The sequence below is a fragment of the Boleophthalmus pectinirostris genome, unplaced genomic scaffold (assembly GCF_026225935.1).
Source record: "Boleophthalmus pectinirostris isolate CB_2022bp ecotype Guang Dong unplaced genomic scaffold, ASM2622593v1 HiC_scaffold_19, whole genome shotgun sequence".
Lineage (NCBI taxonomy): Eukaryota > Metazoa > Chordata > Actinopteri > Gobiiformes > Gobiidae > Boleophthalmus > Boleophthalmus pectinirostris.
Genome location: NW_026571140.1, coordinates 8778482 through 8790821, shown reverse-complemented (window position 1 = coordinate 8790821; position 12340 = coordinate 8778482). Strand labels below are relative to the sequence as shown.

General features: G+C 39.2%; 1 protein-coding gene across 1 annotated transcript in view; it reads right to left on the bottom strand.

The window, feature by feature from the left end:
• The window catches only part of trpm5 (transient receptor potential cation channel, subfamily M, member 5), a 77337-nt gene that overhangs the window by 5089 nt on the left and 59908 nt on the right, over window positions 1-12340 (bottom strand). The window contains exons 15-21 of the mRNA XM_055154529.1: window positions 6835-6947; window positions 6293-6391; window positions 5148-5406; window positions 4670-4788; window positions 3313-3445; window positions 2713-2887; window positions 1180-1348 (exon numbers count right to left, since the gene is read on the bottom strand). Of these exons, the coding sequence (XP_055010504.1) occupies window positions 1180-1348; window positions 2713-2887; window positions 3313-3445; window positions 4670-4788; window positions 5148-5406; window positions 6293-6391; window positions 6835-6947 (1067 nt within the window). The remainder of the gene's footprint in view (window positions 1-1179; window positions 1349-2712; window positions 2888-3312; window positions 3446-4669; window positions 4789-5147; window positions 5407-6292; window positions 6392-6834; window positions 6948-12340) is intronic.

Sequence of the window (12340 nt, the reverse complement as noted above, 5' to 3'; positions counted from 1 at the left end):
TATTGCAGCATTCTTAAGTTACTCTCACCAAAATAACTGTGAAGATGCTGAACTTTTGCACCATATATGGTCTAAATCAGAGCTGAACCAAGACTGAACCAGGACTAAACCAGGTCTAAACCAGAGCTGAACCAAGACTGAACCAGGACTAAACCAGGACTAAACCAGGTCTAAACCAGGACTAAACCAGAGCTGAACCAGGACTGAACCAGGACTAAACCAGGACTAAACCAGAGCTGAACCAGGACTGAATCAGGACTAAACCAGGACTAAACCAGGTCTAAACCAGGTCTAAACCAGGACTAAACCAGGACTAAACCAGAGCTGAACCAGGACTGAACCAGGACTAAACCAGGACTAAACCAGGTCTAAACCAAGACTGAACCAGGACTAAACTAGAACTGAACCAGGACTAAACCTGGACTAAACCAGAGCTGAACCAGAACTGAACCAGGACTAAACCAGGTCTAAACCAGGACTAAACCAGAGCTGAACCAGGACTAAACTAGAACTGAACCAGGACTAAGCCAGAACTAAACCAGAGCTGAACCAGGACTGAACCAGGATTAAACTATGTCTAAACCAGGACTAAACCATGTCTAAACCAGAAGTGACCCAGGTCTAAATCAGGTCTAAACAGCGTGGAGTTCTGCGCCAGTCCTTTCGTCTCCTGTGTTTCACTGCTGCTCATATCGCAGTGATTTTAGCGAATTTGTATGAAGAACAACCCACCACTTCAATCCCGGTTAAAAAGCATTGTAGCACGCGGTACTGACATTTGTACCGAGTAAAATATATATATATTTTTTCCCTGTAATACCTTATATTACTGCGTTACAGCAAAAAGCAATGTATTACAGTAATTTGTTACTTTTATAAAACGCGTTACTCCCAACACTGATGTTACGTCTTCACAGTTACTCTTTACGCTCTTATTTGAACAGTAGGCCTACTTTTCCCAAATACCTTTTACTCTTAATTTCTTGGGCCACTACCCTGTACCCCTCCTTGAGTAATATTATTTTGAAGAAACGTTTACTCTTACTTGAATAAATTTTTTGGTCACTCTACCATTTCTGTCCATAAAGTATAAATTCAATCATTATTTCTGTTCTGACTTTTCATTTTGTTCTCTGAGATGTAGAATAATGAGCATGGTGCTGTGTAGTTGCTCCTGACCTGAACATGGCGATGAGCAGGTTGAGCAGCAGGACGTTGGTGACCAGCAGGTAGATGACCAGGAGCAGGATGACCAGCCAGTTAGCATAGATGTTTGGACAGGGCGGTCTCACCTCGTTGATGATCTCCTCTGTGTCATCGGTGCAGTTCATCACAGGCATACGCGCCGCTAACAACACAGTCAAAATAACACTGAGTCCAAGTTCACACTGTCATCAACATTCCCTGGGGTGTGGAAGTAACAAGAGGCACTGCTTTGTCTGAAGCTTTGTTACTCAAGTTCGACTTTAATCTGAGCTTTATTTAACACAGTCTGACCATAAAGAGTTTACTTAGTTGGAACTATGATAGGTGAGCAGATTTTCTACTTTTTGTGTTAAACAAGTCCCTCTCAAACATTACAAACATTACACTCACAAGCATTAGCCAACAGTTTTTAGTCACTCTCACTTTTTAGTTACAAATACTAAAACCCAAAAGGAGCCATACATTTCATACAATCTAAAAAAATATCAGGCTGTGTGCATAGTGTCAATTTATGTTATTAAAATTAGATTTTCAGTTCAGACAATACAAGTTCATAATGCAGATTGTAGTCATGGACTTATTTTTACCTATTGTCTTGCACATCTCCTGTACACACCCATAAGACACAAGTGTTTTGCCATGGAAGCAAAAGCATAGGTGTGCACACTAGAGATGGTGGGGACATGTCACAACCAACATTTGAGGAAGACAAAATAGTCCCTACCTATATTTGCCATTTTATTTCAATAAAAAAAAAAAAAAAAAATATTTATTCTGATATTTTTCCAAACTCAATAGTATTAATTTAACACATTTTAGTTCACATTTTGTTTATTAGACGTTCCGAGATGTATTCAGTGATATGACGTCAGAGTGATGACATTAGTGGTGCCAGGAGAGTAAACTGTTGACGCTGCAGGACAGGGCCAGCAACTGAAGATGTTGGCTTGAGCAGGCGTGAGTGAAGACGCTGCACCAAACTTTGACAAACTTTTCAAAAGAACTTACTTGACTTCATCTTCAATTAAACTTGCCTTATAATGAGTTGCCGCACATAAAGAGCGACTATCTCCACAGTGCACCTCTAAAACGGAACACTACTCGTGCTCTGTCAGCAGCCCGACTCTATTGACAATATTCCATGGAAAAATGTACGGACATGACCTCTCAAATATCTCATCACCAAGAAGCAAAGGGAAATCTGCTACAAACTTCTACATCACTGTTATCCACTAAAGACTCATTTTAGAAGAGCAATGGACACAAACTGTACTTTTTTTTAAAGAATTCATAAAACATATGGGGTGGGGGCTGATAATGTGCCCACCAAAGCTGAGACCAAACCTACGCCCTTGCCCAGAACACAGTGTCACTGTTGTCTAGAGTTGGGATTGACCTGGGAACTTCTGGATTACTGGACAAACATTCTATCATAAAGCCAGTGGTGCTCCAGTCATGCAAGAATACTAATAACCCTTTGTGTGGTAGTAGAAAATACTGCATTACCATCTATCTCCTCTAGGGGGATCTGTCCGAAGATGTGCAAGTAGGGCCGGTACAGGGCGCGGCGGAACACCCAGTCGATGCGCGGGTCGTTGGGGTGGAGCAGGGCCTGGGTCGCTACACCGTACGCTAAAAGCCACACGCACAGGAAGAAGAGGAAGAAGAACACGTCCTTCATCTGTGAGAGGGACGCAAAAGTTACAAAGGTCAGGATCGTTGCATGTACTTTGAAAAAAAAAAACAGACTAAACGTGAGACTAACCAGAACTAGAAATAAACCTAAAGAAGAACACACGGGCCTAACTACTAGTAGATCTGAACGAAGAATGATCCAGAGCGTCTGAATCAGGACTTCACAGATCTAACTTGGCTTGGCTTGGTTTGGTCTCCATGAAGATAGAATGATTTAATACCATACTGTGGAAAATTTCAGACAAAGGAATAATATCTCCATGGAATAAAGTATTTGACCAGACCCACCAGAAAAGTCACATAACACAAACGATCACAAATATCTATAAATGTAACAAAACTCCTTATGTTTGAAAGATGACACAATATGAAAGTATGTTTAAAATCGAAAATGGTAATGGTAAAGCTGACCATTCTCTCCACGATGATGATCTTGGGCCCCAGTTGTTTGTGGATGGCAAAGATGTGGATGAGACGCAGAGTGAACACCATGAAGTCTATGGCCAGGACCGTCCTCCCCGCCTCGTACGTGCCCTTCACCATTCTGTCCACACAAACACACGTGGGTTTGTCTAATGGGACAATATTATTATTTTTACATTATTATATTGACTTGATATTCATTTCCTGGAAACTGGTCCTAACATTAACCATGAGCACTACTTGGCTCACCCCTACACCCTAACATTAACATATTTTAACCTGACCTATCTTTAGAACTTTAAAATACTGCTGTTGGAGGACCTGATTTTGGCTCCATAAGAAATAGTGTCCCCATGAGGAAAATGTGCACACAGATTTAAGTCCCCATGTGAGAAATACCTGTCCACACATCCATATTATTAGAGTTATAACAGATAAAGTTAGAGTCTAAAATTATATACATCAACAAGCTAAAAAACAAGCGCAAACAGAGAAAGCAACCTGGTCTCCCATGAGGCATCGGTGGGGTCAGTTCATCACCACAGAAGCAGCTTATGAGGAGCCCAGCCCATATTACATCATCGTTGTATCAACAATGCAAAGTGTGTATCTGTACAGGCCCATGAACATTTGTGTGATATTGGTCACACATGGGAATGTCTGTGTTTACTAGTGTGTAACCAAAATGTCATTTTTCTGTACATGTTAGTTCTTTGACTGTAGATCAGTGCATTGTGTATCACCAGAAAAAGAAGAAATGTACAATATTTTCGATCCAATTAGAATTTTAACGGCATACACTGAAAGAGAAAGGAACTGTTATAATTAGTCATTATCTCGAAAACTATTAATATTTTACTATACAAATGCATAGAATTATAAATAGATAATATTTTTTCTGAGATTTTGAGACCACTCCCGTTGCTCGAGCTCCATCCTTCGCGGAGTTATGACCAAAAACGCATATTTGACCTTGGTTACCTTGACCTTCTAGTGACATTGACCGGTTTCAACCTGTAACATACAGTGTACCGCGGTTATGTGTGTACCAACTTGTGTGATGGTTGGGTGAATATTTTAGGCCGCAGATGATTCAAAAATTGCTGAAATTGCCTATCCTTTATAATGACGTGTGGCTTGAACCACCAAATTTGGCAACAATCGGTCCATAAATGGCGGAATTACACACAGGGTGAATACAAAACCTGTCAACCCTTCGGGGACCAGGTAATAAAGTTACAAATTAATTATATTAGTATTAGAAATAGAAACGGTTTTAAAATATTTTTGTTTTAAATATTTTTGTAATACATTTATTTTATATACTCTATGTAGTTCTCAGTACCTGCAGGAGACCCCCACCACAAACAGGGAGATGGCCACCATGTCACACTTGTTCCAGTTGTCCTCCCAGTACAGTTTAAACTTCTTCAGGATGTTCATCTCCTCATCTGTGAAGAAGCTCTGGGAAAAAAAAACAAAAAACAAAATAACATGCTTTCCCCATTTAAAACTGACACTCATACTCATATTTCAGTTTTGCACAGCCTGGAAATCCAATACATGTTTGAGGTAAAGCTGCCTGTTCGTTGATCGGTTGATTAAACTGCACAGGTTTCATTTTGAAACTGATGCAATACAGGTAGAAGACAGCCTTGTTGCCATAATAGTCCAACATAAACAGAGGAACTGTGTTAAACATTCATGAGCTTGGAGTGATTGCACTATGATAATTAACTATTTAGATCTGTTTATTTCCTGAAAACATGTTATCAGGTGAAAACTTTGTAAATTCAGTGTTGAACAGAGCCTCGCATGTTCACCTGTCGTATCTCCTCCAGCACCAGCGTGGACACCCAGATGTAGAGCATGATCTCCTGGGCCCCGGGGCCATAGGGCGGAGGGGGCCTAAAGTCCAGCAGCAGCACGTATGTGAAGAGGATGAGGAAGGCGAAGTACATGATGACATTTCCCAAAAACACAGTGACCGGAGCGCTCCAGAACCTCCTCCAGCGCCGCAGCAGGAAGCGCCACCACACAAAGGCACAGGACTGGTCTGCTGGGCCCCCGGGGGACGAGTCTCTGACACACACACACACACACACATGAGGCAGGTTCTAGCTTGTATTCTACTCCATTTAAATTGTTGCTTTTCCAGTACCATCCATACTAGGTACTAGCACTGTCCCAGCACTCACACATGTGTACTTCAATTATAGATTTACAAGGAGGATCTGGAATAAGTATTAATATCGGGACTGAAAAAGCTGGATCAGTGCCTCCCTAACATTGTTCAGGTAACACAGTAAAATGTGAAGCATTGTTCTCATGTGTTGATGGCCAATCAGCAAATGATTCAATTTGTGCTCAGCTCTGACTTACTGATGAATGTAACTGCAGTTTAACAGCACAGCTGACAGCTGTTCTGTCTGTGTCTGTCTTTTCCCCTTCTACACTCACACATTTATATTACCTATATTACACAAAACTGACTTTTTGTTTCATTCACATGTGTTTGAGTAACCCTTTATTATTAGTGTGTCTATATCTCCAAAACTCAAAATGCTCTGTTCCACCTTGTGATGTCATGTAGTGGTAGTTTTCATGTTAACTGTTACCTTTTACCTTTAGTTCAGTACAGGTTGAGAATTCCAGAGCTGAAATTATCCAAATGATTCTAGTGAAGGTGTATAGAGTTTCAAAACAATGTAGTACTTCCTGTATTACTACATGAAATCACAAGGTGTAGGAGTTTGTTCTTTGTTTTTTTTTGTTTTTTTTTTTGAGAGAAGAACTCCATGTTTGTATTTGATGAGGAAACAACATTATAACATAGATCAGAAAATACTGCCATATTGACCCATGAATGCACCGTACACTTGATCGATGTGTGTAGTGTGTAGTGTGGGTACTGGGACAGTCTTTGTGACGTCACATGTCAGTAAACATGTGTGTGGTCTGTACTCACAGTGGGTCATCGTCATCAGTCAGGAGCAGGGCTTTCTCTGTGTCCAGACTGTCCAGCTCCACAAACTGACCCTTATTGCTCTCCTCTGGCTCTTCATCACTAAAACACACACGCGCGCACACACACACATACATATTTGAGGATGCATTTTCTTTTTTTTTTTCACTGTAAGAACAAATGTTTATTAAGATGAAAACACCTGAAATGAATAAATACAAGACCAATTTAAATGCCATACTGTGGAACATTTCCAGACAAATCTATAAAATCTCCATGGACATGAGTGTGACAGACCCTTCACCAAAAAAAGTTACATAGTCTAGACCAGGGGGTAGGTAGCCCTGAGCTACTAAAACCACATGTAATTGATTAAATGTAAGGTAGAGCTGTTTAATGTCATACCTTGGAACATTCCAAGCAGACCAAAGACATTTCCATAGAAACAAGAATGTGAAGGACCAACCAACCATCAAAAAGTTACATAGTGCCCCTTTAATGTTGAGAATAGGTCTTTTCTAAATCTAAACGTAGCAAACACTTACCTGAACTTGATGAGGTTGGTCCAGATGAGCGGGGGGCAGAAGAAGGACACCACCAGTTTGGAAATGGCTGTGTCCGTTGTCATGGCGCCCCACCAGATCTTCGTCAGCAGGGCCTTGTATTAAAGACAAGATATTAAAGGTCCTATATTTTACAAAACTGACTCTTGTGAGCTTTAAGTCATGTTATGTTGTTATCGCCTCAAAAGCACACCCAGTTGTGTTTTGTTTCATTCATGCGTATGAGTAATTCTTTATTATTAGTTTGTCTACATCTCCAAAGCTCAAAATGCTCTGTTACACCTTGTGATGTCATGAAGTGGTAGTTTTCAAGCTAAGACCTTTTACCTTTTGTTTCATAGGGACTGGAAATTTCACGGTTGAAATTATCTAAATGATTCTATTGAATGTGCCTGGAGTTTAAAAAGACATTGGAGCACTTCTTGTATTACCGCGACATCACAAGGTGGAACACAGTGTTTTCAGTCTGAGAGAATAACAGAGCCTAAATACGCAGGGTTTGTGTGAATGAAACAAACAACAACAACAACAACCAAAAATTCTTTATCTTGTCTCCAAAACCAAAAAGAAAAAACAGATAACAATTTTTTTTATTTTATTTTTTTTTTTTCAGTTTTTCGATTTTATGCTGATTTAAACTACAATGCCAAACTTTTGCGCCACATACAGACTGAACCAGGACTGAACCAGGTCTGGGACCAGACCGGAACCAGGCCAGGACTGAGACCAGGACTGAGACCAGAACTGAGACCAGGACCGAGACCGAGACCAGGCCAGGACCAGATCGAGACCAGACCAGGACCGAAACCGGGACTGAGACTGGGACCAGACCAGGACTGAAAACAGTTTAGAGCTGGTTTAGTCCTGTTTTAGTCCTGGTTCAGTCCGTATGTGTTGCAAAAGTCCGGCAGCGCGGTCTAAGTCATGGAAAAGCGAAACGAATATTACCCGTTTTTTCCATGGCTCATTTAAACACAAAATCGAAAACTGAAAAAACGAATCGTTATCCATTTTTTTCATTTTGGTTTTGGAGACAAAAGATGAAGAAAATTGTTGTTGTTTTTTTCACTTTCTTATTTTTGGTTTTATATTGAAAAACGATTGAACAAATGATACATGGATTCTCCAGGTCTGTTTGTGATGAGGAAACAAGATAATTGATAATATGGGCCCTTTAAATGTTAAATAAAGTTCATTTAAGGCATATTACAACCACTACTGACAATAACTGTGTATGTAAAATGTGTTCAGTAAATTATAGTTTACTCTTTTATATTTATCTTAAAATGTGATGTTAGCTGGTTGAGTCTTACCACCAGAGGGCACTGTAGGCTTTATAAACATAGAGATGAACTGAGGTAGAATTGAATTTGCAGGTAATGCCCAACAGAAGAAAGGATGGAAAATTATAAATAGCATAATTTAATCCAACTGCTAGGAGTTTTTATTATTATTATTTTTTTGTATTTTTTTTTAATGCAGTTAGTTATGTATGTAATTATTTTTATTATCTTAGTGTTATCAGATAAACAGGATTATAATTATGCATAGAAAAACATTTTAATTAAAAAGTATGTATGTTTGTTAGAGTGAAAGTTAATTATAGCTGCAGGATGTTGGATGGTTGTAAATGTAATCCCTTACAGTACAGTGTGAATGTTTGAAGAAGCGTCATCATGATGTGTTGCTTGCACATACTAAAATGGATTTCAAGGTGTTTTCATCTAAACTCCTGAGGGGAAATCCACAAACATTGAAATTAATTTATTCAACCTATAACGGTAGGGAACAAAACTAGGATCAAAACTAAATACTTATTATAGCAAGTATTGGTACTAAAAAAATCACATTCACACGACAGAAATTAACCTTTCCTGAATAGTTTTAGAATGATTTTGAGCTGTATCAGAACAAGTATAAGAGCACATAGACTAGTATACACCCATGGACCACTATGGAACCTACCTGGACATAGACACAGCCATAAGAAAAAGAAAAGAAAGTACTCATCTCATGCAAAATCAACTATTCAGAGCTTTCTAAGAGTGATGTGTGGGCCTTGTATATGTCGCCGAAGCAGTTTTTAGATTGACTCTGTGTTTTTTTAAACAAATTGCAGTGTATTTCTGCCACCCTCCCACGTAACAACGAACTAAAGCTGCTACAACGATGACGCGGCAGCTACACCTATGACGCGTTTGACGTAGCAGAAAGCGCTTCGCACCCGCCCCCCTTCCTCGCTCCCCCGCCTCCGCCCCACCTCCATCCCGCATCGCCAGACAATTCCCACATGAACACCTAAACAAAAGTGACAGCAGAAGCTAATTGTTCTACATTGCAGTGTACACGATATAATAGTGTAGCAACATGCAATAGTTAATTGTTAAAACCTTGTTCCTTTTCTCTGTAACTGTTATGTGATGTGTTATGTTAAGCTCATGGCCTACATGATTGGATGAAAGTTGGGGGGGGGGCTTACATTACGTTACGCTTAAGAGGGGTTGTGAGGGGAGGGGTCGCTCTCTTTTTTTCTTCTTGTTTGGTTCTGTGAGTAGTGTGGTCCCAGTTTGAGCGGGACCTATTGATCTGTTAACCGGATTGTATTGGCGTGGTTACGGCCGACAGTAACCAATTCAGTTCTCGCAATAAAGACACTTGTTAACTATTTGTCTGTTCATTACCGGGAGACGCGACAATACCTTTATCTACTAGTGTTTATTAATACTTTACCAATCAGTAATGTTCCGCTGATGCCAACGCGGTGCTTGCGGTTCGTGGCCCTAAAAGTCCTCGTCCGATTCTAGGTCCAACACCTACGGCCGATCACCATGATGAACAAAAGTTGATTCCTACCACTATCAGGGTGCACGTCTGTCTCCCCCTCCCTCCCTGGGATGGGCGGAGGAAGGGCGGCTCACTCAGAGCCTACGTCACGTTTGGAGGGCGGAGCCTGTGCTTTCTCAGGACGGGCGGGGGGATGAGCAATAGTTGGCCTTTCATAGTTCCTGGTCTGTGACTGTCTCCAAGAAATCAGTAAGATTTCATAACTATTGTATAATGGATGTTCCAAAACCTAAATTGTGCTTGTATATGTGCAGAAGATACAATGTGAAAAGAGTTATTTTGCATGAGATGGGTCCTAAAATGAAGTTATTTTGTCTAACAAAAAAGTGTTTATTTTGTCCTTACTGCTGGTATCGTTTTGGGGATGGAGTATATTCCTTAGTATTGAAATCAGGTTTGAAAAGTTAGTATTGTGACAACCCAAATTTAGCCCACATAACTGAATAAATATAGGAGTAAATCATCGTCAGTGTAGCATGCAGAAGCAAGTTAGAACCTGTTATGTCCTTAATACTAAATTGACTCTTGTTAAGCTTTAAGCCAAATTGGAATTTTTGTAACCTCCTCAAAAACATACCCAGAGTTAAGTTTTGTTTCATTCACACATGTTTGAGTAATCCTCCATAATTAGTCTGTCTCAGGGTCTGTTTACATGAGAACACTTGTGGGTAAAAATGAAATTTTTTTTTTCGCAAGTGCTTTTCGTTAAGGCAGTGACCGCATTTTTGGGGCTTAAAAGTGCAAAAATCTGAAACTACCCTCCAGAGTGGAAAAGTTGAATGCGCTCCGCTGTAGCATTTCTGTCTACACTGCGCAAGATGCAAAACTCTGGTCAGATCTGCTCACATCACGTACGCATTTACATCACATACATCACCACCTAGCGTCACCACTGAGCCGCCTGGCATGCATACACAATCGAATTCCAACCACTTCTGCGTCACCGTATGCACACAGATTTCCTTCTCGTCTAAACGCAAAATAAAAAGTGAAGACGTGACGTCACTTTTGCGTCTTCCGTTAAGACCGTCATCATATAAACGCAGCCTAAATCTCCAAAGCTCAAAATGCTCAGTTCCACCTTGATGTCATGAAGCGGTAGTTGACAGGTTCCTTTTATCTTTAGTTTGGAGCAGGTGTGTCAAACTGAAATTCACAGAGGGCCAAAATTAAAAACTGGGACTAAATCGTGGGCCAAATTAAATATTTATTGAAAAATGTCAACAACATCTGCATGTTTCCTTTTCTTTTGAGATATGTAATGTTAAACCTTTTCTTATGAAAATAAATTTATAATAATAGTTTTGCTTAAAAATTTAATTCAGAAGAAGCATAATCTAAAATAATAACACATATTTAATAATATCTGTAGCTGGCGGACCTATATTGGATTTGGCTACAACTATAATGAAAAAAAATGTCCGAGTGATAACTTCAGTTTAAATGGCTTTACTGAAAAAGTGTCACCAGTGTCAAATCATACATATTTCTGTTACAACTCATGATGTTCTATCTGACTGGTTTTCATGTTTATAATTGTTTATAACTGATAGCGCAGTCTTCATCAGCTGAGGTTTTCAAAGAACATCCTTCTTTGGAATACAGAGAAGCAGCGCCATCTATGGGTGAAAATATCTGGTGCTACAACTGAAGGAAAACCATCCTGATAATAATATAATAATAATAATTCTGGTTTTAAATAACAAATACAGCTATTATAGCCTTTTAAACATTAACTTATTTAGTCTTGTAATGAGTTCAATCTGAATATATTTATTTATCAAACCATACTTTTAAATATGTAATAACAAATGAATTAACCATTTTTTAAACCTTTTTAAACTAAACATTCAACAGGGTCAGCTCTAATACATATTTGATATGATCTCGAGGGCCAAATATAATTATATTACAGGCCAAATTTGGTCCCCGGGCTTCAGTTTGGCATGTCTGGTTTAGAAATTAGATAGGTGTTTGGAGTTTTAAAACACACTTACATGCACTTACACATGTATTACCTCATGACATCACGGGGTGGAAAAGAGTATTTACAAACTCCTAAATATGCAGGATGTCTGTGCTAAACATGTGTGAATGAAACACAACTCCAGGTATGTTTGTGATGACGAAACAACATTATAACATAGATCAGAAAATAGCACAATATGGGCCTCTAAAAACACAAGTAAAGTTTGAAGAAATATGCTTTTGGGTATAGTCATGTTTTACCTATAGGGATATAATGACACCAACATTTAACAGTACAATACTTATTCTAGTTCAGGCTGGCTGGTTTCTATTTGGCCAACCCTTTCCAATATTTAAACTGTCATATTCGAAATGACTAAAATTGCAGTCTTTATGTTGGCAGCACTGAAAGAGCAGTTCTGTGTATTTTAACGTTCCCTATAATATTCTAGAGACTTTTTACCTTGTACGTTTATTATTGTTACATTTCTTTTTCTTTTTTTTTGCAACTTACAACAGGCATACAGATATTAGACAGGACCTGACAATGCATACAACACCACAGCGGACAAAGTGTGTTGGTGTGTATATTATTACTTTTGCAATATTACTGATATTTTGTTCCATTTCACTGCAGAAAATCTAAAGAAATAACTACTGCTTATGAAAAACTTAA